Genomic DNA, 23,979 nt, shown 5'->3' on the forward strand with positions numbered 1-23,979 from the left:
CTTTCATTGTAAAGTTGATTTCCTTGGCTGAGCCGTAAAAACTTAACGGGGGCCCAAGGAGGAGCTTTTGTGGCATCCCTGGGAGCTCATCATCTTACTCACAGGTCCCTGTTTGGACAGAAGATCCACAAGGATGAGTGTGCAGGGCTTTATTTTTAATGTTTGAAGAGGAGGAAGGGAAAGGAAAGAAAAAAAAAAAGGTGATTAGAAACATTTACACCTTCTTGGTTAGGTGGGCGTGTGGAACAGTGATCCAGCTGGGAGAAGGTCTGAGGATGCAGGAGAATTATGGAGTGGTAGTTTGGAGCAGCTGGGAGAATATGGGCAGTTATCATCAATCCTGGAATCCCAGAGTGGTTTGGGTTGGAAGGGACCTTACAGATCATCTCATTTCACCCCCCTGCCATAGGCAGGGACACCTTCCACCAGCCCAGGGTGCTCCAAGCTCCATCCAGCCTGGCCTTGGACACTTCCAGGGATCCAGGGGCAGCCACAGCTTCTCTGGGCAACCTGTGCCAGGGCCTGCCCACCCTCCCAGGGAAGAATTCCTTCCCAATATCCCATCTAACCCTGCCCTCTGGCAGTGGGAAACCATCCCCCCTTGTCCTGTCTCTCCAGGCCCTTGTCCCAAGTCCCTCTCCACCTTTCTCAGAACCCCTTTAGGCACTGGAAGGGGCTCTCAGGTCTCCCCAGAGCCCTCTCTCCTCCAGGCTGAACACTCCCAGCTCTCCCAGCCTGCCCCCAGGGCCAGAAGAACAGTTTATTTTTCAAAGGAACAGACCAAACAAAAAATATGTTGAGTTGATAATAACAAAAAACTAAAAATCAATGACCTCAGTAGAACTTATCCATATTTTATCTGCCCTCAGGCGAAAGGCTTCTTGCGTCAGTTGAATTTTTTTTTTTTTCCCCCCTCTATCTTCAAGTCTTGCAGCCAAATCTCTTCCCTTCAGAGCAGCAGCAATGCTAAATAATAGAAAACCATGAAAAGAAGCAGAGCTCTGCTCCATTCCATGGCTTTCTGATGCTGGAACCCTCAGCACCTCAGCAGGGCTGAGCTCTCCTGAGCTGAACATTTCCTGCAGCCCAGGTGTCTGTGCACACCGTGGCGAAGATTTATGGTGGTCAATTATTCTTCCTTGAAAAGAAAATTCCCTCCGAGTAATTCATGGCAGAGAAGCTGTCTGAGCACATAGTTGTGCTGCTGCTTGTGCAGATTCCTTTGCGTGGACTCTGGTTGTATAAATGGCATTTTTCTGGGGTGGTTGGTGGGGGTGTGACAGGCACAACCCCTGAAAGCAGTGAATTTACTGTGTTGCCTCCCCTGCTTTGTCACAGATTCGTAATTCTCACCTTCTTCAGAAGGATCAAATGTCAAAATTGATTTTTTTGGGGGAGCAAAAATATCCCCTTCGTCTCTTGTGAACAATACTTCCCTAAATGCCATCAAGTAATCAAGGTAATAAAACATATTACCAGTTTAATTAAACAGAGTATTTTTATGTGGCACTATAAACATGACAGAGATACAAACAATCTTGGAGGAAGCCAATATAACTTCTATATAAAATTTATAGCACAGATATTCAGTGTCCACAGTGCTTGATGCAGAACACTGAGGTAGTGAACGTGTATTTTAAATAAACCCCAAAATAAACAGCATTTTGTGCAACAACTGTAGCAGTGTGGATACAACTATATTTTTTTTTTTCTTTTGTGAGATTCAGCTTAACATCTGTTAGCAACTCGAGGCTTTAATTTCTTCATTTTGGGATCATCTGGCTTGGTTGATGTTGGTGACTCCACAAGTTGTCTTTGGCACTGTGAGAGGGGAAGGTGAGTCAGCCACAGGTGACTTGCTCTGAGCGGCTTCTCGTAAACAAGTCACCAAAAAAAAAGGTCAGAATTGCGAAGAGCAAAACCCCAAGTGACCCGGTGTAAATTGGAGTTGCTGTGAGTGGGAGGGTTGGACCTGCTGAGCACCAGGGTCCCAGCGTGGGCTGCTCTGTGAGCCCCGGGGTCTGAGGTGGAGGACACACAGTTCCAGAGTACTTCACCTAAAAGGCAAATAATAATAAGAAAAAAAATAATAACAGCATGGGTTTCTAAATTCTGCTGTTATGTGACTCAAGTAGAGGGTAAATGGAGATCTGTGCAAAGCAAAGTTATTTTCTTTTTTGGCATCCTGAGTGTTTTCGCTGTTTACAGACTGAAATGGAGCTCTAGAAGATGGTCCAGGGATTGATTTGTTCTTGTTGTACTACCAGGAGTAATAAGGAATCTGTAGACTGAACTGTGCAGCCAGTCAGTATCCCTCTGTCCTTTAATGGAGATGAATAAATATAATTACTGGCCTGGTAATGCCTGGTGTCAATTAAGAGGAAAGGATTGAGTGTGGTTGTGTAACATATTGGAGTGTTCTGGGTAACCTAAATCCAAGATGCAGCTATTGCAAAGACTTAATTTTCACTAATTGCTCCAACAGCTGTGTGACTTCACAAATGCAAGAAGAGTTAGGTAGAAACATGATGCTATTTTTATATAAAACCAGATCAAACTAACACCGAATGTGCACAGATTGTTATTTTTCCTTGTTATCTTCTCCCCTCCAACCCCTGAGAAACTGAACACACAGTAGTATTATACTGATGTGTAGAACTTAGAAATCCTGTGGATCTTCTTAAATCACAGGGAAGAGATTCTTTAGTCCTTAGAAAACAAAATAAATACATTTGAAGTAGGTTATTACCTGGACAGTGTTCATTTTTATTTAAAAGCAAAGCAGTGTGAAGCTTAATGAAAATATCCATCTTCATGCAGAAGAAATCTTCCAGTAATTCATGCTGCATTTGTTGAAGATACTGCAGTGTGAAAGGGTAAATAGAGATGCAAATCTAAAAAATGTATGTATATTCTTCTACACTGATTGTAAAAAATCCCTTTATTCTCTTACCAGCTTTGGTTGCACTCTTGCTGATTGGTCAGGGGTAACCAAGGAACAACAGGAGCATCTCCATTCAGGAAGTTTCAGTGCTCATGAAAAGTTGTTCAGGGTACAGCCAGAAGAGATTGCAGATTTTTATAAGCAAAAAAAAACCTCACAGGGGTTTTAATCCATCCCACTAATGATGGGAAGGACTCTCAAGGCACTTCATGTTTTAATGGGAATTCAGCAAAAAGTTCACAGTGGCATCACTCACTGCTTGGCAGAAAAGGTGGTTTGTGCTTTGGGGTGCAGTCTTAAAAAGGACTCTGTTAACGATTTTATTGAGCAAGAACAGGCAAGGAGTTTTAGTTTTACTGCAGTCATCTCCTTTTTTTTTTCCTGCCCAGCCAGGAGGGACAAGGAGGAGGCAGGAGCAGAGGAGGCAGCTCCGTGTGCTGGGAAGTTTGGAGGTGGGGGAGGCAGGTGACACGTGCTGGGGGTGTGATGGGGACTGGGTGAGCTCGTGGCACGTTGTGCAAATCCCTCCACTTGCCAGGGCAACCCAGGGCCTGCTGTTTTGTCCATAAATGTCGCTGTGGGGATTAGGTGTGGGAGGCCTCTCATCTCCCTGGAATTGAGCTCTCTCTCTCTCTCCCAGGAGAGCGGTTGGGCTGTATCAGTGCAGGGATGCAGCTGGATTACAGGGTGTGTTGCTGGATAAGCAGTTTAGGTCCATTAAAAGGATTGGGGTTTTTCTGGTGATCCTGGGAGAGCAGCAACTGTGCTGTTATTTGGGGCCATATTATTTACTGGAGATTTTTCCCAGCTTTTTTGCCACTGTCCACGGGGACCATGAAGTGGATGAGTTCCATTTGAAGGAGCAGTGCAGGGTGCTCGTGTTTTAAGAGTAGGAGTTACTTCAGTTTTGATTGTTCAGTGGGATTTAAATTCAGAAACACCATGAAAGTTCTATGGAATAGGAAGGGGGTTATTTGTCAACATCTGTGTTTAAAGCCCTTGTAAACAGATAAAGATGTGTACATTCTGACAGAATGAGGGGGATAGAAGGATAACTCACTGCCTCTCCCACCTCACAGAGCTGATTGCTGCTAGTTGGGGGCTCACAAACCTTTACCAAGTCTTCCCATTTGTTTTCCTTAAGTTCTGTTTCCCGTTTTCCCTGTTCTGATTAAACATATGAGTGTTTGATGAGGGAACTGGGGCTGATGCTCTGCCTGCTTTTATTCACGTGCACAGTTTTACATTTCTGGGGTGGTTATAGTGTCACTCAGAGGATCACCACAGTCCAAGCTGTTGGCAGTTTACAGCTTCATTTTTTTCACTTTCCTCCTCTTTTAAAAAGTTTGGCACATTCCTTGTAGTGCCAGACTCCGTCCTTAACCCCATCCAGGGTGCTGGAGCCGTGGGAGGGCAGCTCAGCAGCTCCTGCCAGTGCCATAAAGCACCTGGATGCAAAACACCTCCAGAAGCAGATGGATTTGTAGGTTCTCCATAAATGCACTGGGTTTTGTCAGTGGAGGAGTTTGGGGCTTTTAAGTTTTGTTTAAGAAGATATTTCAAATGATCTTGCAGTCCGAGGTTAAGCAAATCTCTGTCAGCCAGGAGGGATGTGAAGGCTGACGTGGCTCACGTGGAGCTTTGCTGGGGTTGTGTATGGGTTTGATTTTGGTAAAAGTCACCGTTTTCAAAGACTCAGAGTGAGAGGGAAAGTGAGGACTGTTTGATCCTGCTCTCAGTGGGATAGTTTATAGCAGATAATCAGGTTGGAGGCCGTACACAGAGGGCTGCGTGTGTGTACTTACAAATCAGAAAATCCTGTCTTGGGCAGCAGTGATGGCAGAAAGGTCACGTTTCCAGTCTGATGCTGAGCAGAAAAGGGTAATGAAGTCTCTGATTATGTGTGTGGAACAAGCCTAAGGAGGCTGAGTGAGGTGGGTTTGATGCAAGATAGGGGTGAGGTCAGTGGGCTGCGCTGCAGGCAGGGCTGACGTCAGCATTGCAAAAAGGGAGAATAAGGAAAGCCACAACAGGCTGCAGGGAACGAAATGTCACACCCTGGATGATCAGGAGTTCTGGCTGTGAGCTTCTCAGGAGGAGGGAGCTGACTTTAACTGTGCTGTGCAGTGCTCTGATGAGGACAAGGGCACCATAAGGCTACTCCAGGGATATATAACATAGAGCACCAACTGCAGTGGGAACGGGAAATGATGAGGAAAGGCTTCAACGGGATGAATAATTGAATGGAAGTGCTTTTCTGGTGACAGAGGAGCAGATAGCTTCAGTCAAACAGAAATGAATGAAATATGAGGCTTCCACGCTGCAGGGAGTCAGGCTGGGGTGTCTGATGGGCCTCCTGGATTTTAACATTAGTCTTTAAATGCAAGAGAAGTAATTCTCGAGTAGAAAACTGGCAATATGAATCTCTCTATATACAGATGCATATACACATACGCATAGAGATCTGTACATTGTCACTCAGTTGCCCATCAGGAAAAGGCCTTGCCCCACCTGACTGTGGCAGTGTGTGCTGGCTCCTTGCCCAGCTCTGCCTTGTCCTCTCTTTGTGAGAGGCTGGAAAATTGCCTCTCAGAAAACGGATCATTTTTGGCATTAGCTTTGCAGTCCTCTGTAGGTCAGGGAGAGCGAGGTACAGGCTTTCCTAATGTTTCTATTACAGAGAGCAAAGCTCTTGAGTTAGGATGTGTTCTTGCTTTTAAAGAAGCTGGGTCTGTGAAAGCCTGAAGAGAATTTGATAATCAGATGAATTTGTACCTGCCCATAAAGCCAAAACGCTCTGACATATGATTTAGTCATTAGGTATTCAGGTTAAGTTTCCCTCCTTTTCATTTCTGCTCCATCTTTGCTGGAAACCTTTGGATTTTATTGCTGCTCCATCAAATCTTGTTCCAGGTTTATGACTAAGCTTAAAGGTCCATCAGCCTTTCTTGAGGCATTCACAGTTATTATTTTTGACCTTCCACTGCTGGCTGATGGTGTCCAGCCCTGGGTGCTAATGGGTGATAACACACCATCAGCTTGGAGAGCTGATGCTGTCCTGCCTTCCACACTGCCACCACATGTGGAGCTTTCTGGGGCAGGAAAAAGAAATTGGAGCACTTGTTCAGGGTTTTCTTTTTTGTTTGTGCAGTGTTTTTTTCTCTTCTCCCCTTCTTTTCCCCCTTTCCTTTCACCCTTCCTTTTTATTCTCTGCCTGTGACCTCCTGTCAATTTGGAAACAGGCTCCAAAGCTGCAAAACTCTCTCTCATTTCATCAAGGATGGTTTTTTGTACTTTCCTAATTCTCTTCCTCATCTAAATTTTCTAAAGCAAATTCAAATGTCGTCCAGCCTGGCCTTGGACACTTCCAGGGATCCAGGGGCAGCCACAGCTTCTCTGGGCAACCTGTGACAGGACCTCCCCACCCTCCCAGGGAAGAATTTTTTCCCCTATATCCAACCCAAACTCATTTCATGGGTTTTCCCTAATTAGTCTGTCTCACTCTTTAATAGCCTGCTTGTGAAAGCACCACAAAAACTTAGTGATAATTTATTTAATCAGCAGAACAGCTGTTTCTCTGCAAACTTTCATTAATAAACTTCAAAGTTTGTCTACAGAAATAGAATAATTTTAGCACTAACAGGTTTCTCCATAATCTTGTGCATAGCAGTAATTTTTAAAGTGTAATTATTTTACATAATGTAATGCTATGCAAAACTTGGCCTCATTAAATGAAACGCTCAACAGTCTCAAGTTGCAATTGCCAAGCAAAACAAAGATATGTATACACAACCTTTTTTAGCAGATAATTTACAGCTCATCCAGGTAGTGGGGCAGCAAGGGGGAGGCAGAACAGCTGATTAAGTGGTGATGGCAGAGGGAGTGTCAAGTCACTGTTGAGCCCAGGCACAGCACAATTACAGATGTATTTAATGATATAAATCAACACTATCATAGAATCATGGAATGGCCTGAGTTGGACGGGGCTGGCCTTGCACAGGACACCTCAGCAATTCCACCATGAGCATTGTCCATGTGGTCATGGTACAGTTTAACCACTAAACTGTTGGTTTGGGTGATGTTGATGCATCTGCAGGTGGGCTCGGCTCAGTCCCACAGAGGTAACAGGAGCGGTGAGCACGGAGGTACCTGGGGAAAGGGAGGGGCTGCAGAGCTTAGCAGCAAAGTTATTCTGGTGCAAAGTGCCCCCCTGTAACCCTTACAGTCCTGAAAGCTGGTGAGGATAGAGAAATAAATCAAAGAAATAAAAGGTTAGCCAGAAAATGAGGCGAGGTTAAATGGTCCGTGTGCGGCACAACAAGGTGAGAGAGTCTGCAGAGGGACCACCAACCACCACCCCACCTGGGTTTAATCTTAATTTTATCATAGAAAGGGGGTTTTCTTGGCCAGGCTCAATCCTGTTTTGGGTTGTTCTTGTGGTGTGAGAGGTGCCCAGTTTGATGGTGGGGGAGTTGGGGCTGTGCTGTGTCATCTGTGCTCTGCTGTGGCACCGAGGGTTCTCCGTGTCCCCTTTGCCTGAGGAGTTCCTGCAGCAGCCACCGAGACACCTGGGTGGTTTTACCCACAGAACTCATCTCCAGCTTTGGATGGGAATCTTCTTTCTGTTCCTGCTGGGAATGGGCAGTCCCAGATAGCCAACTTCAGCGTGTGAAACGTCAAAGATCGGGCCATGTTTTGGAAATTTAGTGGGTTTTGCCACATTACACAAACGCTGGTTAAGGAAATTTTCCTCCTCCTCAGCTTTCTGCAGGAGAGGTTCATGATTCCCCATCCCTGCTGGAATGTCCCCCAGCCATGTCCTGCTCTTCCTGACTTTTCCTTGCACCGTTTCCTGGCATGGGGAGGTTTCACCTCACCCCTGAAAGATTCTGGGTTTGAATTTTGTGCCATCTGCTGTTGTCAGCTGCTTCTGTGGTGCTGAGAAGCAGCAGAGATGTGAAAACAAAGTGCTTTCACCAATTTTTAAATTATTTTTTTCTCTCCTCTCCCCCCCCAAAAAAAGTGGCAGGTTTTTACCTTAAGGCAATTATTTTTTTACTTTCACTCATTTTAAAATTATTTGCATTTAAGCTATTGATTATTGCCCATATAAATAACTTCATAGTTGGTTCTGATGCCATTTTCTCTCTCTGTAAGAATATTTATTTGTAGGGGTTTTTTTATGTTCTCTCTAACCAGGAAGGGATTTTTTTTTGTTTCTGAGCACATTAATGGGATTATATGACCAGGGTAAACTTCCCCTTGTCTTTGAGGACAGGCTGGGTATTGATCTGTGCTCCATGACTTGCATTTCTTTGAAGAACAGGTTTTTTACTTCACAAAATACCCTTTCAAACGGAGAGTTTACGAAGCAGAATCTGCTGGAATATTGATGCTCTTTGTTTCTAAAATTGTTTTCTTTCACTCCAGCACCTCTTTGTCCTTGTCTGGGACTGTTTTCCTTCTCCTTTAGAAATGATGGAGCAGAAGGGAGTGTTTCTTACCTACCAGGGTTTGAGTAATCCCCGACATCATTTTAATTGGCAAAAAATATTTAGAAGCCATCACGGGTAACGCACTAGGACTGGATTGATTGTGCCTCCTGGTTGATAAATCAAAATAAAATTACTATAAAGAGCTTCTGTAATTGTATTAATTAGTGAGATTTATGCCTGGGCTCTGCAACCCTCTTGTGTTGTTCCTACCTAAATTCAGCGTTTTTCCACACTTGGGATGAGCCTTCCATCGTGATGCAGCTTTGGACTGTGTGGAGTTGGGAAATGTCACCTAAAATTCATGGATGAATATCTAGGAATAGTCTCATGGATGGAAATCCACGCTGGTGCAAAGTGACACTGCAAATTCCCGTGTTGCTCTTCCTTTTGAATTTGATCTTGGGGCAGAATTTTGTCAGTATTTAATTCCATTAAAACCCTGTCTGTGAGTGTTTGTGAATGTTGTGTGCACCTCTAGTGCTGCTGCAGCTTGAGGAGTGTCTGGGAAATCATTTTTTTAGAAGTAATTACTCATTCTTCCAACTAAGTAGAACTGTTAACCTGCCTTTATATTTTACTGTCTGATTGTCCCAAAGTAGGAAAACGAGTGGTGTTTATGATCAGAGGCCATAAATGGTGACTGAGCATCTGGGAAGGTTTTTCCATTGCAGAGTAGAGCCACTAAGAGTGATGATTCCTGAGGATGTTTGGGTTGCATTATTCCTACTGTTGTGCTTAAGTACAACTTCTGAAATGTAGTGATTAGGATTCCAGGAGATAACAGACTGGAAGAAGGATTTTGGTTGCTTTGGGTTGAAATAACTTTGATAAAAAGTACTGATGTGTTTCTAAAAACGTGGATGGTGCTGGGATGGGAGAGTTAATTCCACTGCAGTATGAGAGTGCAGAATGCAGCACGAGCTGCTGATGGAAATAATACCCACTGTTATATATGTGAGAAAGCAAAGAAATGCTGAGAAATAAAAGGTTTTCAGATAGGATTTTTTTCCCCCTGTCATTTCACTGGCTCATTCAGACTCAGACCGTAGGTAAATGACTTTTTTTCAGTACTAAACCCCTCATCATTTACTAGATGGCCTTTGAGGTCCCTTCTAATGCTAAATACTTCTATGATTATTGTGGGAGAGTGAGAAGAGTTTTAGACCAGCCTGTCCCAGCACATTTAATTGTGACACTACCACAGTGATTATCACATGCACGTGTCAAACTGGAAGATCTCCTTTAATGGTGCCAGATCCTACTACAAATGTGCTGGAATGCTCTGCCAAAAATCAATTTCCTGCATAAGTCATAGATGAATCAATAGGGTTGACCAAGGTAATTGAATTAAGTGCCTTGGGTAGGTGGAGCGTTGTGGTCCACGGGTGGAAGAAGGGACTCGTACCTGGACACCGTTGCTGACTGTCACAAAATTTACTCTTAGAGCTTGGAAAAATCACTTGAGGAGCATCAGCAGCACTGACTCCTCAGTTTTGTGTGGAAAAATTAGTGTTTTGGTAGCTGTGAAGCTAATTGAAGGTGTAGGAAGGACTCAGCTGGCCATAGCAACTCTGACTCTAAAATATGGTGTACTGGGGTTATACAAGATAAAAAGGTTTAAATTCTAAAACCAGGGTTAACTTAAGCCTTTGCAAGTCCTTAGAATATTTCACTTGGGATTTTGCTTGTGTTTTGATTGAGGTTGGATAAGACTTCCAAGATCATCAAGCCCAAGCTTTGACTGCATCCCACTGTGCCCGCTGAACCGCAGCGCCAAGTGCCACGTTCGCTCATGTTTTGAGCCCTTCCAGGGAGGGTGACTCCACCTCTGGCCACTTGGCCACTCTTTGGGTGAAGGAATTTTCCCTGTTATCCACCCTGAAGCTCCCCTGGCAGAACTTGAGGGTATTTCCCCTTGTATCCTATCATTTGCTGCCTGACCCACCCTCACCTCGCCACGAGCTCCTTTCCGAGGGAGGTGGCACAGACGCATCTCAGAGGCAGCAGCAGGGTCTGCCCATGTCCTGTGGAGCATTCCCATGCCCACAGGCTTGGCTTTGCCCCTGCACTCTCTGCCCTTCATCCCCAGGTACTGGACAGCACTGACATGAGGGGAGCATTCCCAAGATCCCAGGGATGCAGCGCTCCGGGGAATTCCCAGGGGAAGACCTTGGACGGCCTTTGGATTCCTACGGGTTCATCCAAGGCCAAAATGATATTTTCAATATGTCACTTATGGGCTTAGGGGATTTCAGAGCCTTTTCCTTACACAATAGGACTTTGAATCCCTAATAAACCCCTTTCCCTGCTCCCGTTCCGTCGCTGTGCAGGGATCTCTGAGTGCCGGCAGCAGCCTCGACTATTTTGAGCTTCAGTCACTTGTACCAATTTTCTCAACTAATTTTAGGACAGATGACCACTCAGCTGTTCTAAAAATGCCATTTGAACTTTCAATTAGAGGGACACACAACACAAATGCAAAGGCAAAATTTGGTTTGTGGTGGCAGTTAAGAAAATAATATGTAATATAGGGTGTGAATTGTTTTTGGTTAATTGCATTTTAACACAGTGAGTCAGTTGGAATAATTAGTCTATCTGTCATGGTTTTTATTTTAAGCTGGAAATGCTTGTGGTTGCTGAAGGTCTCAGACAGCCCTATTAGAGCCTTACAAGTATTTTGTAACTTACAGATGGAGAGTGGCAGCAAGTGGAGTCAGTGATGATAGGGACGGAATTCAGGAGTCAGTCATGGCCGAGCCTCCTTCCCTCATCACCCACTTCCACTTTCCCCCTAGAGCCTTCCCATACAGAACAAAGGGTTTTCCCACCTTGGAATGAGGTTTGAAAAATGAGAAACTGGACTGTCTGTCGAGTTGTTCCTTGATATTTGGAAATACTCTGCTTGTTTTTATGTTTTCCTGCCTCTTTTCCCCACTCATACATATTTATTATTACATCTCTTCCGATTGAAAGATGAAACACCTCAAAACTCGTTCCCTTTGTGTCTCACCAGCTTTAATTCTGGGCTAATCCAGTTTGACACTAAGTTCTCCTTATCCCAGAATGCAGGAGGCCACGTCTTCCCAAGGGCCAGGATGACATTCTGTTCTGCTGCCAGAAAAGGAACAATTTGTGCTTCAGTGCCAGCGAAGACTCGTTTGTTTTCATACCTTTCTGCTCAACTTTTAGCTCTGGGTTACGTGTTGGGGAATAAGGATAATGGAAGTTGTGTTTCCCCCCCATGGAAGGTGTTCTGGGCATTGTGTCTTGAGGCAGCTTTACCAGGAGCTGGAGAAATCCTGAGGCACGTTTGGGCAGAGTGGGAAAGAGCCCATGAGGGCGTGGGAGGTGGCAAGGCTTGGGTGGGTGAGCACAGGGTGCCTGGGGATGGGGCTTTCTGTTCCTCCAGGCACTTGTGAGGGTGGTTTTCCTCAACCTGTGGTTGAGATAACAACAGGGATAATCCCAGCAGGGAGTGGGAAGCCCTGTGTTAAAAGCCCTGTGGATGTGGCACTTTGGGGACATGGAGCAGTGCTGGGGGATGGTTGGACTGGAGGATCTTAGAGGGCCTTTCCAACCCCAGTGATTCTGTGGTTTCTGCAAAGGAATGGTCCCATCTCTCTGTGCTGCAGCAGGGCTGACACTGTCCCAGTGTTTAAATACTTCAGGGTGACTTCTCCAGCTGGCTGGCTCTTCCCAAACACTGAATTATGGGCATCTTCAACAAGGTTTCCTGTAAGGTAACTCTCAGCAACTCCAAACTGCGAGTGCAGGGGTTGTCTGCGCTGCAGGTGCTGAAGTTTGGCTCCCAAAGTGTGTTCCTCAGGTCAGGGTTTTACATTTTTGTTGCATGATAGAATGCTGATTTGCTAATGAAGAGCCTGTCACTTGGGAATGACCCCGTGGGCTTAGGGAAGTTGCCCGGGCAGTGCTGGTGGTGCAGGTTGCTTTAAAGGAAGAAAAATTCAGAGCAGAAGAGGTCCAGGTGAGCAGTCTGTGGAGGCCACATACCTCATTTTACCTGTTAACCTCATTTATCTTGTGCTTGTCTCATGGTTTGGGAACAAAAGGTCTTCATCTGCTTGTCAGAACAAAGCTGAAAGTTTAGAAGTAAAATGCAAAATGGTGCAGTAATAATGTTTTGACAAATGGTGCTCTGGGTGAGTTATCAGCCTCTCTGGTTCGATAGCAAAGCAGATATTTTATCTGAAATAAATGTCTTATCACTGTGTTTTCCATCTCCTGTGTAGAAGGATTGCTTTCTCCACTGGAGATCACTGATTACTGAGCTGAGGTAGATGTGGGTACTTAGGGGAGCTGCCTTTTGTTTATAAATTTAGATAAGATACTTAACTAATGGCATTTTGAACTGCCCTCAAGTATAAAGTGCACATATAATTTTTTTATACTTATGGGTAAAATCTGTCATGTAGTTTGCTAAGCAGTAATGGGATAATGAGCACTTGTGTCCTGGTCTTTGGGTGTGTTACCAACATGGGAATGACCCCAGGTTTCTGCTCTCCATCAGGCCTGCTAAAGCCAGGACTCAGCAGTATCTGTTCATAATGTTGACCATTTTATGATATTCCAAGTTATTTTCAAGCCATGAACTCAGCTGAAGTCAGTCCATACCCATGGCAGTGCTGACTCTGCATTTGCTCACTGCTCTGGTGGCCACTGGGACTGTATTTACCATATAATGAGCTAAAACCCCGATCTGACTTAAATGTGTATTAATTTTCCAATTTAGCTAAAGTGTTTCAAAACACAGCCTGGCATTTCCATTTTTAAAATACTGGCAGGTTGTTTGCAAAAAAGGAAGAAAGTCTCTTGATGGCCCATGGATCAACAATTAATAAATGCAATATTATAATTAGGAAAACATTTTTGTGACTTCCATCTCCCACTGCTTTCCATAACAGACTGTACCCAGCAGAAAAGCTTTTAGTGCTTTGTTGGGTGGGTTTTTGTATCAGGGCAGGGATGTGATTGAGGGGAAAAACACCTCAGGTTGGACCTGAGGAGGAATTTCTTCCTGGAAAGGGTGCTCAGGCCTTGGCAGGGGCTGCCCATGGAGGTTTGGAGTGCCCAGCCCTGGAGGTGTCCAAGGAAAGCACTGGATGTGGCACTCAGTGCTCTGGGCTGGGGGACAAGGTGGGGATGGGGCACAGGATGGACTTGGAGGCCTTTTCCAAGCCAAATGATTCTGTGCTAAGGGATTCAGCTTGTTGAGAAGTGGTTGGGGAGCTGGATTTTAATGGTACAGTGATTAATAACCCAGGTCTGTCCTAGAGTTCCATCAGAAAAACTCAACACCCACAGCCACCCCCAGCCCCCCCTTCACCCCAACACTCCCACCAGGGAATTATTTTAGCTGGGATAGGTGCATTAATAATTTTATTCAGTCCTTAATGATTTCTATTATCATCATAACTAATTTTAACCATAGCACGGATTTTAATAGTAACGCTATTTTTAATTATAACACCAATTTTTACCACAATGCTAATTTTATAACAACAACAACAAAAATAATAGTATTTATATTACTCTATTCTAAGAATCAATTTGAGCATAATAATAATTTTAATACTTGTTTTCTGAGGCAGAAAACCCCCTCACAAACTAAACAATCCGGAAGGATTTTTGATCAAAATAACTTTCCAGTCCCAGACCGAGCCCCCCCTTTCCCCCTCCTGCTCCGGTTGGGAACGCTTTGCCCCTTTCCAGGCGCAGCTCACCCCGGGAGAGCAGCAGGAGGCTCGTTTGGCACGTGTCATTCCTCACCAGGCTGGAATCCATCGGGATCGCTGAGAACAAGATTTGCAACTCCCTGTCCTACGCCGGCATCGCTGCGGCGGCTCCAGGGTCGGAGCCAGCGCTGGCTCCGGCAGCTCCGGGATCATTCCAGCGGGCTCCCACCCTCCCAGGGTGGTTTGATTGATTGATTTATTTATTTTGGGGGTTTATTTTCCCCCCTGTGTGTGTTCTGGGAGCACGATGGCAGTCGGGAGCCGCATCGCCTGTGCCGCGCTCACGGAGCTTTCCATCCGCAGGGATGCCGGGCTGGGCTGGGATCGGAGCCCTTCCTAACGGCTGGGCTGGCTTTGTGTGAGTCTCCTGCCTTTTCCAGGCACGGTTTTGTTAGGATATGGATTTAAAACTATTGATCAAGCTCTTCCAGTGGAGCTCTGCCAGCTCCGCTGCGGATTTCCCGGTGTGCTGGAGCAGCCTCACCCAGCTCGGATTATCTGCCTTCAAAACTGCCTTGTCACATCAAAGGTCTGGGGAGATGTTTTAGTCACGGTGTGGGGCGGAAATGAAATAGGAAACCAGGAATGCTGGGCTGCTGGCACTTGATTTTGTATAAAACTCGTTGTGTTTGCCTTTAAATGGGAACACCTGGCGGGAGGTGCTGCCAGAGGGGCTGTGGGGTCTGCTGGGATCACATTGGAGGGGCTGTGGGATTTGCTGACATCACATTGGAGGGGCTGTGGGATTTGCTGACATCACATTGGAGGGGCTGTGGGATTTGCTGACATCACATTGGAGGGGCTGTGGGATTTGCTGACATCACACTGGAGGGGCTGTGGGATTTGCTGACATCACATTGGAAGGGCTGTGGGGTTTGCTGGGATGAGATGTGCCGGTGCAGAGGGGTCTGGCTCCCGTTTGCAGCCCCCTCGTGCTGATGGCCACGCGGTGCTTTGTGCAGTGGATTTGTTCAGGAATGCTGAAACCCTTGGGATTTTCTTTTCCCGTTCAAAGAATCCAGTGGTTGTGTGTATTGGGGAGGGTTTGTTGTGTCATTGGTTTAGTGGAGAAGTGGTGGGGTGGGGATGGGGGAGAAGGGGAAGCAGGGAGTGTTCCTGAGACCCGTTTACAGTAGGAGAGGCTGCTCTGCTGAAGCTGTGACTAACCATGATCCCTGAGATTCCTTAATCCCTTTGGAAGTGAGGGAAAGGATTAATAACCATGACTGTTTACTCTGGGCTTACCACAGAACCAGGAACTTTTTTGGGTTTCTGACCCCAGGTTCCAGCATCCCAGCTGCAGGAATGCCAGACACTGATGAGACAGCATCTTTTGGAAATTAAGATAATGTGTGAGTCTTAATGGACTTAACATTGAGATTTAAAAAAAATCACAGAAGTTTTCCTGCCTCTCGTGGCAAGGTGCAAGAGAATATAGATTACTGAGTCAATATTTACTATTTACAATGTAATATTTACTATATTATTCACTTCCCTGGGCATTTGTGAAGAATGTTTCCTGTTTCTTGTTACAACTTCTGTAAAAGCTCCTTAACCAGGTTCCTCTCGGTCTGTCCTGATCTTTATTTTAAATTAACACAGACAGCTGTGTTCTCCAGCAATGATTTCACAAATGATTTGCTGCTGGTGACCTCTTTTAGCTGTTGGAATCAGGGATGGTGGGGGTTGTTTGTCAATAACTCTGGTGTTTCACCACGTTGACAATCGTTACAGCAACTGAGTTGATTGAACTTCACGAGTGATACTGTCCCCAAACCATTGTCCAAATAGTAGGTCATGTCTATAAATAATAGTAATTGCTGAAGCAAATACTAACAACTGCCTAAAATCATGCATAATAAATAATAAAATAACTGGGAGTGTTGTTGGGGTGACAGAGCCCTGATGTGCACACAGAGATGGACTTTATCAAGGCTGTAAATTCGAGCACTTGAAAGTTTGAAAAACGTGAGAATTAATATTCCCTTAGCAACAGTAATTTCCCTTTTTTTTTGCATCTATGTGAAGATAACTCTTCAATTATGTGTGCTGTTGTTCCCTGGTAACCTTGATCCTCCACTGCCAGGAGCAGGGTGTGCTCAACATTCTGATTTGTAGCAAAGAGAGGATAAAAAATGAAATAGTTCAGTGGTTCAGCTCTTAACTGGGGCTGTTCCTTTCACCATACTTGTTCATTCTGCAGGTGCCAGCCTGCTCCACTCCCTGGCATTGATTTGTTGGTATTTTTGTGTATTTTATCCCAGGTATTTTTCATTTCTTCTTTCCCACCTTGGAGGATCCCTCCTGCCTGGATCTGCTGCAGGATGCTGCGTGTTTTCCACTGTTTTTACTTGACTGTGCAGGGCAGGGCAGGTGGGAGGGTTGGTGGTCTGTGGGCAGAGGGTAAAGGGCTTCCCAAAACAACCCTGAGCCTGTGGGACAGCCTTACAGTGAACCCCTGGGTTATGCCCAGCCTGCCCTGCTGGACCTCTGTCACAGGGAGAGCTACCCACTGGCTGGGGGACTTCTTAAACTATTCCTCAAAAGCCCCAGGATGAGGGTGAGCCCACCAGGCTGAGCCCTGGGTTTCCCCCAAGCTCCACCTTCGCTGCGGATGCAGCAGCGCCCGTGTGTCGACTGACGATTTAATATCTGCTGAATCATCCGGTTTATTTTTACCTCTCCCACCCTCCTAAATTCGTTCAGGGAGTTAATTTGCTGTGGGCTTTCTCTCCCCCCCCTCACACATCGTGTAAGTTGCTGGGATGTGTCCCAGACTCTGGCTCCTGTGCAGCTGTTCCTCTTCTCCACCCCGACGGCTTTGGCGGAGCGTTGTCACCGTTCTGTGTTCCACCATTGGGTGTTGGAGCGTGTTGGGGAGCAGCTGCTGCCCAAACCCACCTTCCACCGAGTTATTTCTGGCCCATATCGCAGGTGGAAATGGAATAAACCACTATTCTGCAAGGAAAAACCGTGTTTATCCCGGGAAAATTGCGGACCAACAAGGACGAGCGTGTCCTGTCTCCAGGCTGGGTTTGATAGACCCAGGTGATGGTACAGGAGAGGTGTTCTCTCTCCAGGTGATCAAAGAGATTGATTCATAGAATCATCAGAGATCCCAGACTTGGGATGGGTTGGAAGGGACCTTAAAGCTTATCCCATTCCACCCCCTACCATGGGCAGGGACACCTTCCACTAGACCAGGTTGCTCCAAGCCCCGTCCAACCTGGCCTTGGACACTTCCAGGGATGAAGTTTGTCTTTTGCTGATGATCAGGTGGCTTTGGACAAATACAGGGTTTTACTCCTGATTTTAGTGCTGGGACTTCCTCTTATTTTGCAACATTCAGCCCTTATAATTATTTTGCATTTGGATTTATGTTCAGAGCTCAGAGGTTTTTGTTTTCTCCGTGGCTTAGAGGTTGACCGTGGGAGTTCATGGCTGTGGGCATTTAGTGATATTGATGATGATGATGGTGATGATGTGAGCTCTGTGCACAGCCCTGCCCAAGCCAGTGGTGGTTGCAGTGTCACATCCTTCTGGCAACCAGAGTGGAGAAGGGAGCAGGGGAAGTGTCATGGCCTGTGGCCCCCCTGACTCCTGGCAGTCGATGCCTTCTGGGGGAGGGAGCAGTTGGTATAAATTGATACTCTGGGTTGCTGCAGCTGAATGACCTTCACGTGCAGCTGCTTTGTCAGCAGGGAAAGATGCAAAGGTGACAGAAAACGGCCTTGCTGGCACCTGTTCAAGGTGCCTGAGAGGGGCTTCAGTGGAACTGAGGGCTGGGAAGGGGAGACAAAACAAAAAACATCCTCCAGCCTGGGCTGAGATCCTACTTTTTTTTTTTTTATTTTGGGGTGGGGTAGACTGAAATTTTTGATCTCCGTATCAGTTCTGCTCTTGTGCTGCAATTCCCTTCAAGCCAGACATAACTCACATGTAAAAGGAGTTGATAAAGTTAAATTACTTTGTGGCATTGCAGGACCCTCCAACAAATAACTCCTTTAGAGATATCCAGAGTTATAAATATATCAGAGTGCAGCTGCTTTCAGTAGCATCAAAAAGCTTCGATGCTAAACCCGACTATTGAGGTTTTAAACAGCTGTTTAAGAATTCAAAACTTACTTTTAAAGATTCTGGAAGCTTCCCCCTTCCCCTGCCATAAGGGATAAGAACCACTGGAAATACATCCTGCATTTGAAACCCCTGGCTTTGCTGTTTCCCCAGTGTGCAGAGCTGGGCTTCTCTGTGCTCCCAGCTGCCAGAAATCCCATGTACTCGAGCATCTGTATTGATGGGTGAATCTATTGTTTCTAATCTGGTCAGTTGATCAATGAAGAGCAGCCTGTAATTAATTGTATAATATTGCACCCAGTGTCCCACTCTGTATTTCTCCAGATGGGTTGGGGATTTCTGAGCTGTGGCTGCTTCCCTAAAGAGTTTCGAGATGATGTAACGAGAGGCTCTGTTCTTCCCAGCTTTTAGCTGACAAATAATTTTAGAGGGACACAGTTTCAAATTTCATAGTTCCATTTTTTTTTTCCCTCCTCTCCTAGAGCTCTTTATTCCAATGCTCGGTATTTTTATATTTTGAGATAATAACGGACCGAAGTGGAGGAACTCGCTGAAGATGCACAATTTTCGTTGAATTTGGTTCCTATTTCATTCAAATGGTCCGGGGGGGGTCAGTAGGAGCAATTAAAATCCTGCTATCCCAAGGACCTCACGGATTCCATGTGCAGTGAGCTGGGGAGAAGCTGGAAGGAGCAGCCGAGTCGGGCAGCGGTTTCCCCACTTCCAACCTGCCAGAGGGACCTTTTGCCCTGCCCTTCTCCCGAGATAGGTGATGGGACTCAAGGAAAAGTTGCATCTGCCTGACCTGTCCACTATGATGTTCTACTTGTGCTGTTTTGGTTCTCATGCAGATGGAGGGAACGAGGAGCCACCAGACCGAAGACAGGCAAGTGTAGACTCCCGTCAGAGCCGAGCTGGGCAAGGTAAAACCTGAGTGTTGTTCTGCCTCGGGGGACTCGTCTCGTGTGTTCACCTTCGGTGCCTCCCACGTCTCGTGTTTTCTCGTCCAAACTGTGTGATCTGAAGGACTTTGTGCCCGTGGTTGTTGCCCAGAAACGGGCTGAGGTGCCCAGAACAGGCAGTGTGTGTGAGGTTGAGGGAGTTTATCCGAATTCCTGGCTCAGCAGGAATTCCTGGCACCTGCAGAGCGCGGTGTCTCTGTGTTCCACCTGGAGGGACCACGGGAGCTCGTGGTGCTGGAGTTCTTCAGCTCGTGGCAGCCCCAACCAACACTTGGTTTCCAAATTTCCACTTGCTTTCCCCCTGATGGCAAAGTTGGGAGCCTGGCAGGTTCTCCATAACCAGGTTATCCCTCTCCAAACCCTGGGATGGGATGGAGAAGGACCCGTGTGTACCTGCCCGGGGGCTGAACAACCCCATGTTTCATCTTCAGCTTTGGTTTCCTTCATCCTGCAGGAACAGGGCGAAAGGTCTGAGGAAGACAGTGCTAAAAATAGGTTTTATATTACTAAAATAACAATTGTACAAACTCTTTGTTGAGTACCCATCACTCAGAGTAGGTTTGGTGGTTAACAGCACACAGAGCCGTGTAATGGGGATTTCTGTCCCTGACAGCACCAGCTCTTAGATCTCTGCTGGCTTAGGTGTCCTTTGAAACAGCTTTACTTAGTTTTTAAGCATTTTCTCATTTGTGAGGATTGTGCAAATGCTGTATTTTCACACAGCTTTGAGACTGAGCAGCATTTTTGGGAAGCAGGGCTCTAGTAGGTGCTTACGTGCATTGACTCATTTTCTCATTGGGATTGCAGCGATAATTTTCCTTTCATTTAGGTTCGAGCCTGTTGTTGTCATGGTGTCCTAATGACTTATTATGGAAGCTTTTTCTCCAGAGTGTTGTTCTTTTCTGGCAGTATTCCAGCATTGCCCGGGTGAAATGACTGAGTGGAAGCTACGACCAGAACCGGGAGTTAAAACCCCTGAGAAGTGTCAGCTTGCTCTGCTCACATAGGATCTTTTAATTACTGCTTTTAAATTTCTTATTTTAAACTTCCTCCTTTTAAAATAGAGTGAAAATAAAATCAGGAAGGAGCCAGGGAATTTGCAGCTGCTCATACACCCTGTGGCCACTTGTGTACAAGGAGCTGTGCATCAGGGTGCAGAATGAACCCTGATATTGCTCTTCCCCAGGTTTTCTGAGCTCAGATAAAGATGCTGTTGTGTTACTGCTGGAGGCTGAGCCTCACAGGGCCCCCTGTGATGTCCTTCCCTGTGTCTGGCCCATGTGGTTTCTTGTTACAGGGTAGAGCAGCAGAGTTGCTGCTGGGAGCTACCTCCAACACTCCTTGCACACTCCCTGCTCTCTCAGGTTCCCTTTCAGCCTGGATATTCGGGATCTTCCCTGCTCTGGGAAAGGGGGTGAGTTTGGGCAGATTTGTTGCAAATCCTTGTCCAAGAATCACTAAACCTGTTCCTGTTGAGTGGGTCAAGGAACTGCAGTAACTAGCAAGAAGTGTCACCATAAGAGGGGAAAAAAGGGTCAAAAAAGCTTCCAAGTTCTTGGAGAAACGAGCTTCTGAGCTGCATGTTTCCCTTGGGGTCAGTGGGTGCAGTTGTAGATGCAGACTTTCTGCAGTGTGGAAGGAGTCTCTGTGCTCCATAGAAATATTGTATTTAACTTTGCCCTGCTCTGTCCCCATCACTGCACATGTTAGTGGGTATTTTCCATGCTGGTGGGTTAAGGGGGTTTATTATCCTTGGATAAAGCATCCAACTGAAATGGGGCAGCTGTCTTCTTGCTGTTCCACGTTTGCCTTGCGATGCTCAAGTGTCACAGTGTCTGCAAAGCTTCGTTGGCAGGACAAGAGGAAACAGCCTCGAGTTGTGCCAGGAGAGGTTTAGGATGGATATTAAGAACATTGTTCTCCTGGAAGGGGTTGTCCAGCCCTGGCACAGGCTGCTCAGGGAAGTGGTCGAGTCACCATCCCTGCAAGTGTTTGAAAAATGTGTGGATGTGGCACTTGACACGGTTTTGTGGTGAACATGATGATGGTGCTGGTGGATGATTGGACTTGATGATCTTAAAGGTCTTTTCCAACCTGAACAATTCTGTGATTATATCTTGTAGAACTCCAAGAAATAGTTAATTAGTTCAAATATGCACTTTGCAGTAACATTCTATTTAAGTGTATTCTGTAGGCAAACTGCCCAAGTTCCAGTTCAGCCATGAATGATCCCTGATTCCAGGGTTTGATAAACCCAATGTTCTTTCTCACCAGAACAAATTTCAGACTGTTTCAGTGACTCTGTGTGTGTGTTCATTTACTCTGCCAAGGGGCAGAGAGGAATTTTGACATCTGTGGAATGAAGGTGGTAACCTTGTGGGAGTTTTGCGAGTTCGCTGTTTTGTTGTGAAGCATTTGAATTTTAAGAGGGAAAATGCTACTGAAAGCTTTGCCAATAGTTACTTTATTCCTGTATAAAATCCTGCCCTTGATTTTAGGCAGATTGATGAAAGACACTGGGAGCTTACACCGTAATATCCAGTGAAATACACGTGGACTCAGAGGTCTTTCCTAGACCTTAAGGTGCAGGAGATGCCCCTGGTTTATTGTTCCCTAAAATCTAACCTGAGGCAATTCAAACTGTTTTTAAGAATCAAAATCAGTGGTGGCAATTTTTTTTTTTTCATGCCTGGTGCCAAATGCACTTTGAAAACCTGTTGTAGGCTGGTTTTGTTGGCACCAGTTTTGGCAGCAGTGCTGGTTTGTCTTCCCTGCAGCTCCCAGGGAGCCTGACCGGGCTGGCAGAGTCAGCAGCAAGTTCAGGTCCTCTGTCCAGCAGTTACATTTTCTCTTGTGAACATATTCTCACAAGCCATTGAGAACAGCACAGTTATCCAGTGGAAATCCAATAAGGAATGTCTTTGTGGAGGGAAAACATCAGCAGGCACTTAAAAGCCAAAATCCGTCTCGTAATGCTGTGGCAGAAGTGTGGCCTTCTCACATTGTTAGTAATGAAATGTTCATGTTAACAGTTTCAAGTTGGTTTTGCAGATGAATTATTAGTAGTCTGGGTTAGGTTGTTCATCTTACTGATGAGAGGTGGAGATCCAGGTGTCCTTGACCCCGAGCTTTCCGTGTCTGCAGCTAATGGGAGGAACCTTCTGGCTCCTGACTCTTGCTGATCTGGAGCACCTGCCCTTCATTTGTCATTAATATTGATTGCACCAATTAGCAAAATGTGCTTTTATTGTTCTATCTCCACTTGTTTTCATGTTATTTTGTGTCTTACATGTGGATCTTCAGTGATGTGACCCCCACATGGGCTTTGTGTGTCTCTGGGGAGAGTTGGAGCTGGTGCTTGTTATTGGAGGCTTTTGTCCTTTCATTTTATTTGGGGATTGGGATTCTTTTGGGGCTGAAGGTCCTCATTTTGAAATTCAATTCAACTGGAAGAGTTTTTTATTAGAAACCCACAATCTATAAAAGCCATCGGTTTGGTGATGATCGCTGTGTTGAAAACCGGCGACTCTCAGACTCTTGACAGACAAATTAAGAATACTGAAAGAAATTCTTCATGGTTCTGCTGTTCATCTTGTAGAGAGGGGTGCTGAGATGCTGTTCCAAAGTATAATTTCTTTAAGGGAAGTGTCAGGGCTGGTCAAGAGGAACACAGGAAAGCAGCCAGCGAGGCGACTCTGCCGCAGGGCACCGATCCCTGCCTTGAAATGACAAAACAGGATCCTCTCTCCCTTGGTTTCTAACCAGTTCATTTGGCTTTTTCCTCTCCCCACCAGGCACCTCCACAGAGAACGACTGTGCTTTTGAACCTGACTACGCTATTCCTCCTCTCCCAGTGACCGAAGGTATGCAGCACATTCGGATTATGGAGGGCATGTCCCGCTCCCTTCCATCCTCCCCCTTACTCACACATCAGTCTATCAGTGTTCGGCTCCAACCTGTGAAGAAGTTAACTGGTAAGGACTTTAATGAACTTCACTGGGGCTTTTAAAGGTCCGTTGGTGCAAAAATCTGTAAGAAAGAGGCTTCTGTATCCAAGTCATTCCCTCGTTTGTTAAAGCAGCTGCTTTGGTCAAACGCAGGGATGGATTGGATTTCGTGCCGACAGAGAAATCTTTCTGTTCTGAAAAAGATCTCTCTGGTTTACAAATGTTCTCTAGTTTTTGAGAAATTTCTAGCAGAGTGTGTTTTGGTTCAGCTTTGTGTTGTGGTTTTTCTAACACTTCCGCTGTGCAGTAATTTCAAAGATCTTGATGCTTTAAATTTTGAATGCTGAGAGAACATCAGAGAAACGATAAACTTCTACAGCAAAGTGATCTTTTTTTTTTTTTTTTGGTAATTCATGCATATTTTGAAACTGTTTTGTTTATCTGATTTACTGGGATTGTGGTTTGAACACCTAGAGATGGTGAAGTAGTTGGATTTTCAGAAGCACTTAGAGTGCAGCATCCGTATAAAAGCCTGGAAAAAAAGTGTTTCTACTGGTAACAGTTTGAAAAACTTGTGTCTTGCCTAAAATCTGACCCCACTCTGTGTCCACCTTTAAGAAAAAGCAGCCATTGTCCTGTGCTTGTACTGAGGGAAACCTCCAAAAAGCATTTTTCCTGTCTATAATCTGACCTACTGGGGAGCTCTGATACACTTGGTGCCTTTTGTTTCCCCTGCCCGCTGTTGAAAGGAGAAATTGAGAACAAGAGGGAGAGGATTCTGAGTTGTGGCAGAGTCACAATTCC

At 45.6% G+C, this 23,979-nt stretch overlaps 1 protein-coding gene across 6 annotated transcripts in view; it reads left to right on the top strand.

Annotated features, from left to right (window-relative positions):
- TANC2 (tetratricopeptide repeat, ankyrin repeat and coiled-coil containing 2) overlaps positions 1-23,979 on the top strand; it is a 202,057-nt gene that overhangs the window by 51,505 nt on the left and 126,573 nt on the right. For 3 of the 6 annotated variants that reach the window (XR_007630274.1, XM_050327573.1, XM_050327574.1), the window contains exons 4-5: positions 19,118-19,189; positions 23,023-23,202. Coding sequence is in view for 5 of the 6 variants with exons in the window: in XM_050327573.1 (XP_050183530.1) it covers positions 19,118-19,189; positions 23,023-23,202 (252 nt within the window). In the remaining variant the exon portion in view is untranslated. The remainder of the gene's footprint in view (positions 1-19,117; positions 19,190-23,022; positions 23,203-23,979) is intronic. The other 3 variants (XM_050327576.1, XM_050327575.1, XM_050327577.1) reach the window with 3 other exon arrangements.

The sequence above is a fragment of the Myiozetetes cayanensis genome, unplaced genomic scaffold, assembly GCF_022539395.1.
Source record: "Myiozetetes cayanensis isolate MyiCay16 unplaced genomic scaffold, myiCay2020 scf34, whole genome shotgun sequence".
Classification (NCBI taxonomy): domain Eukaryota; kingdom Metazoa; phylum Chordata; class Aves; order Passeriformes; family Tyrannidae; genus Myiozetetes; species Myiozetetes cayanensis.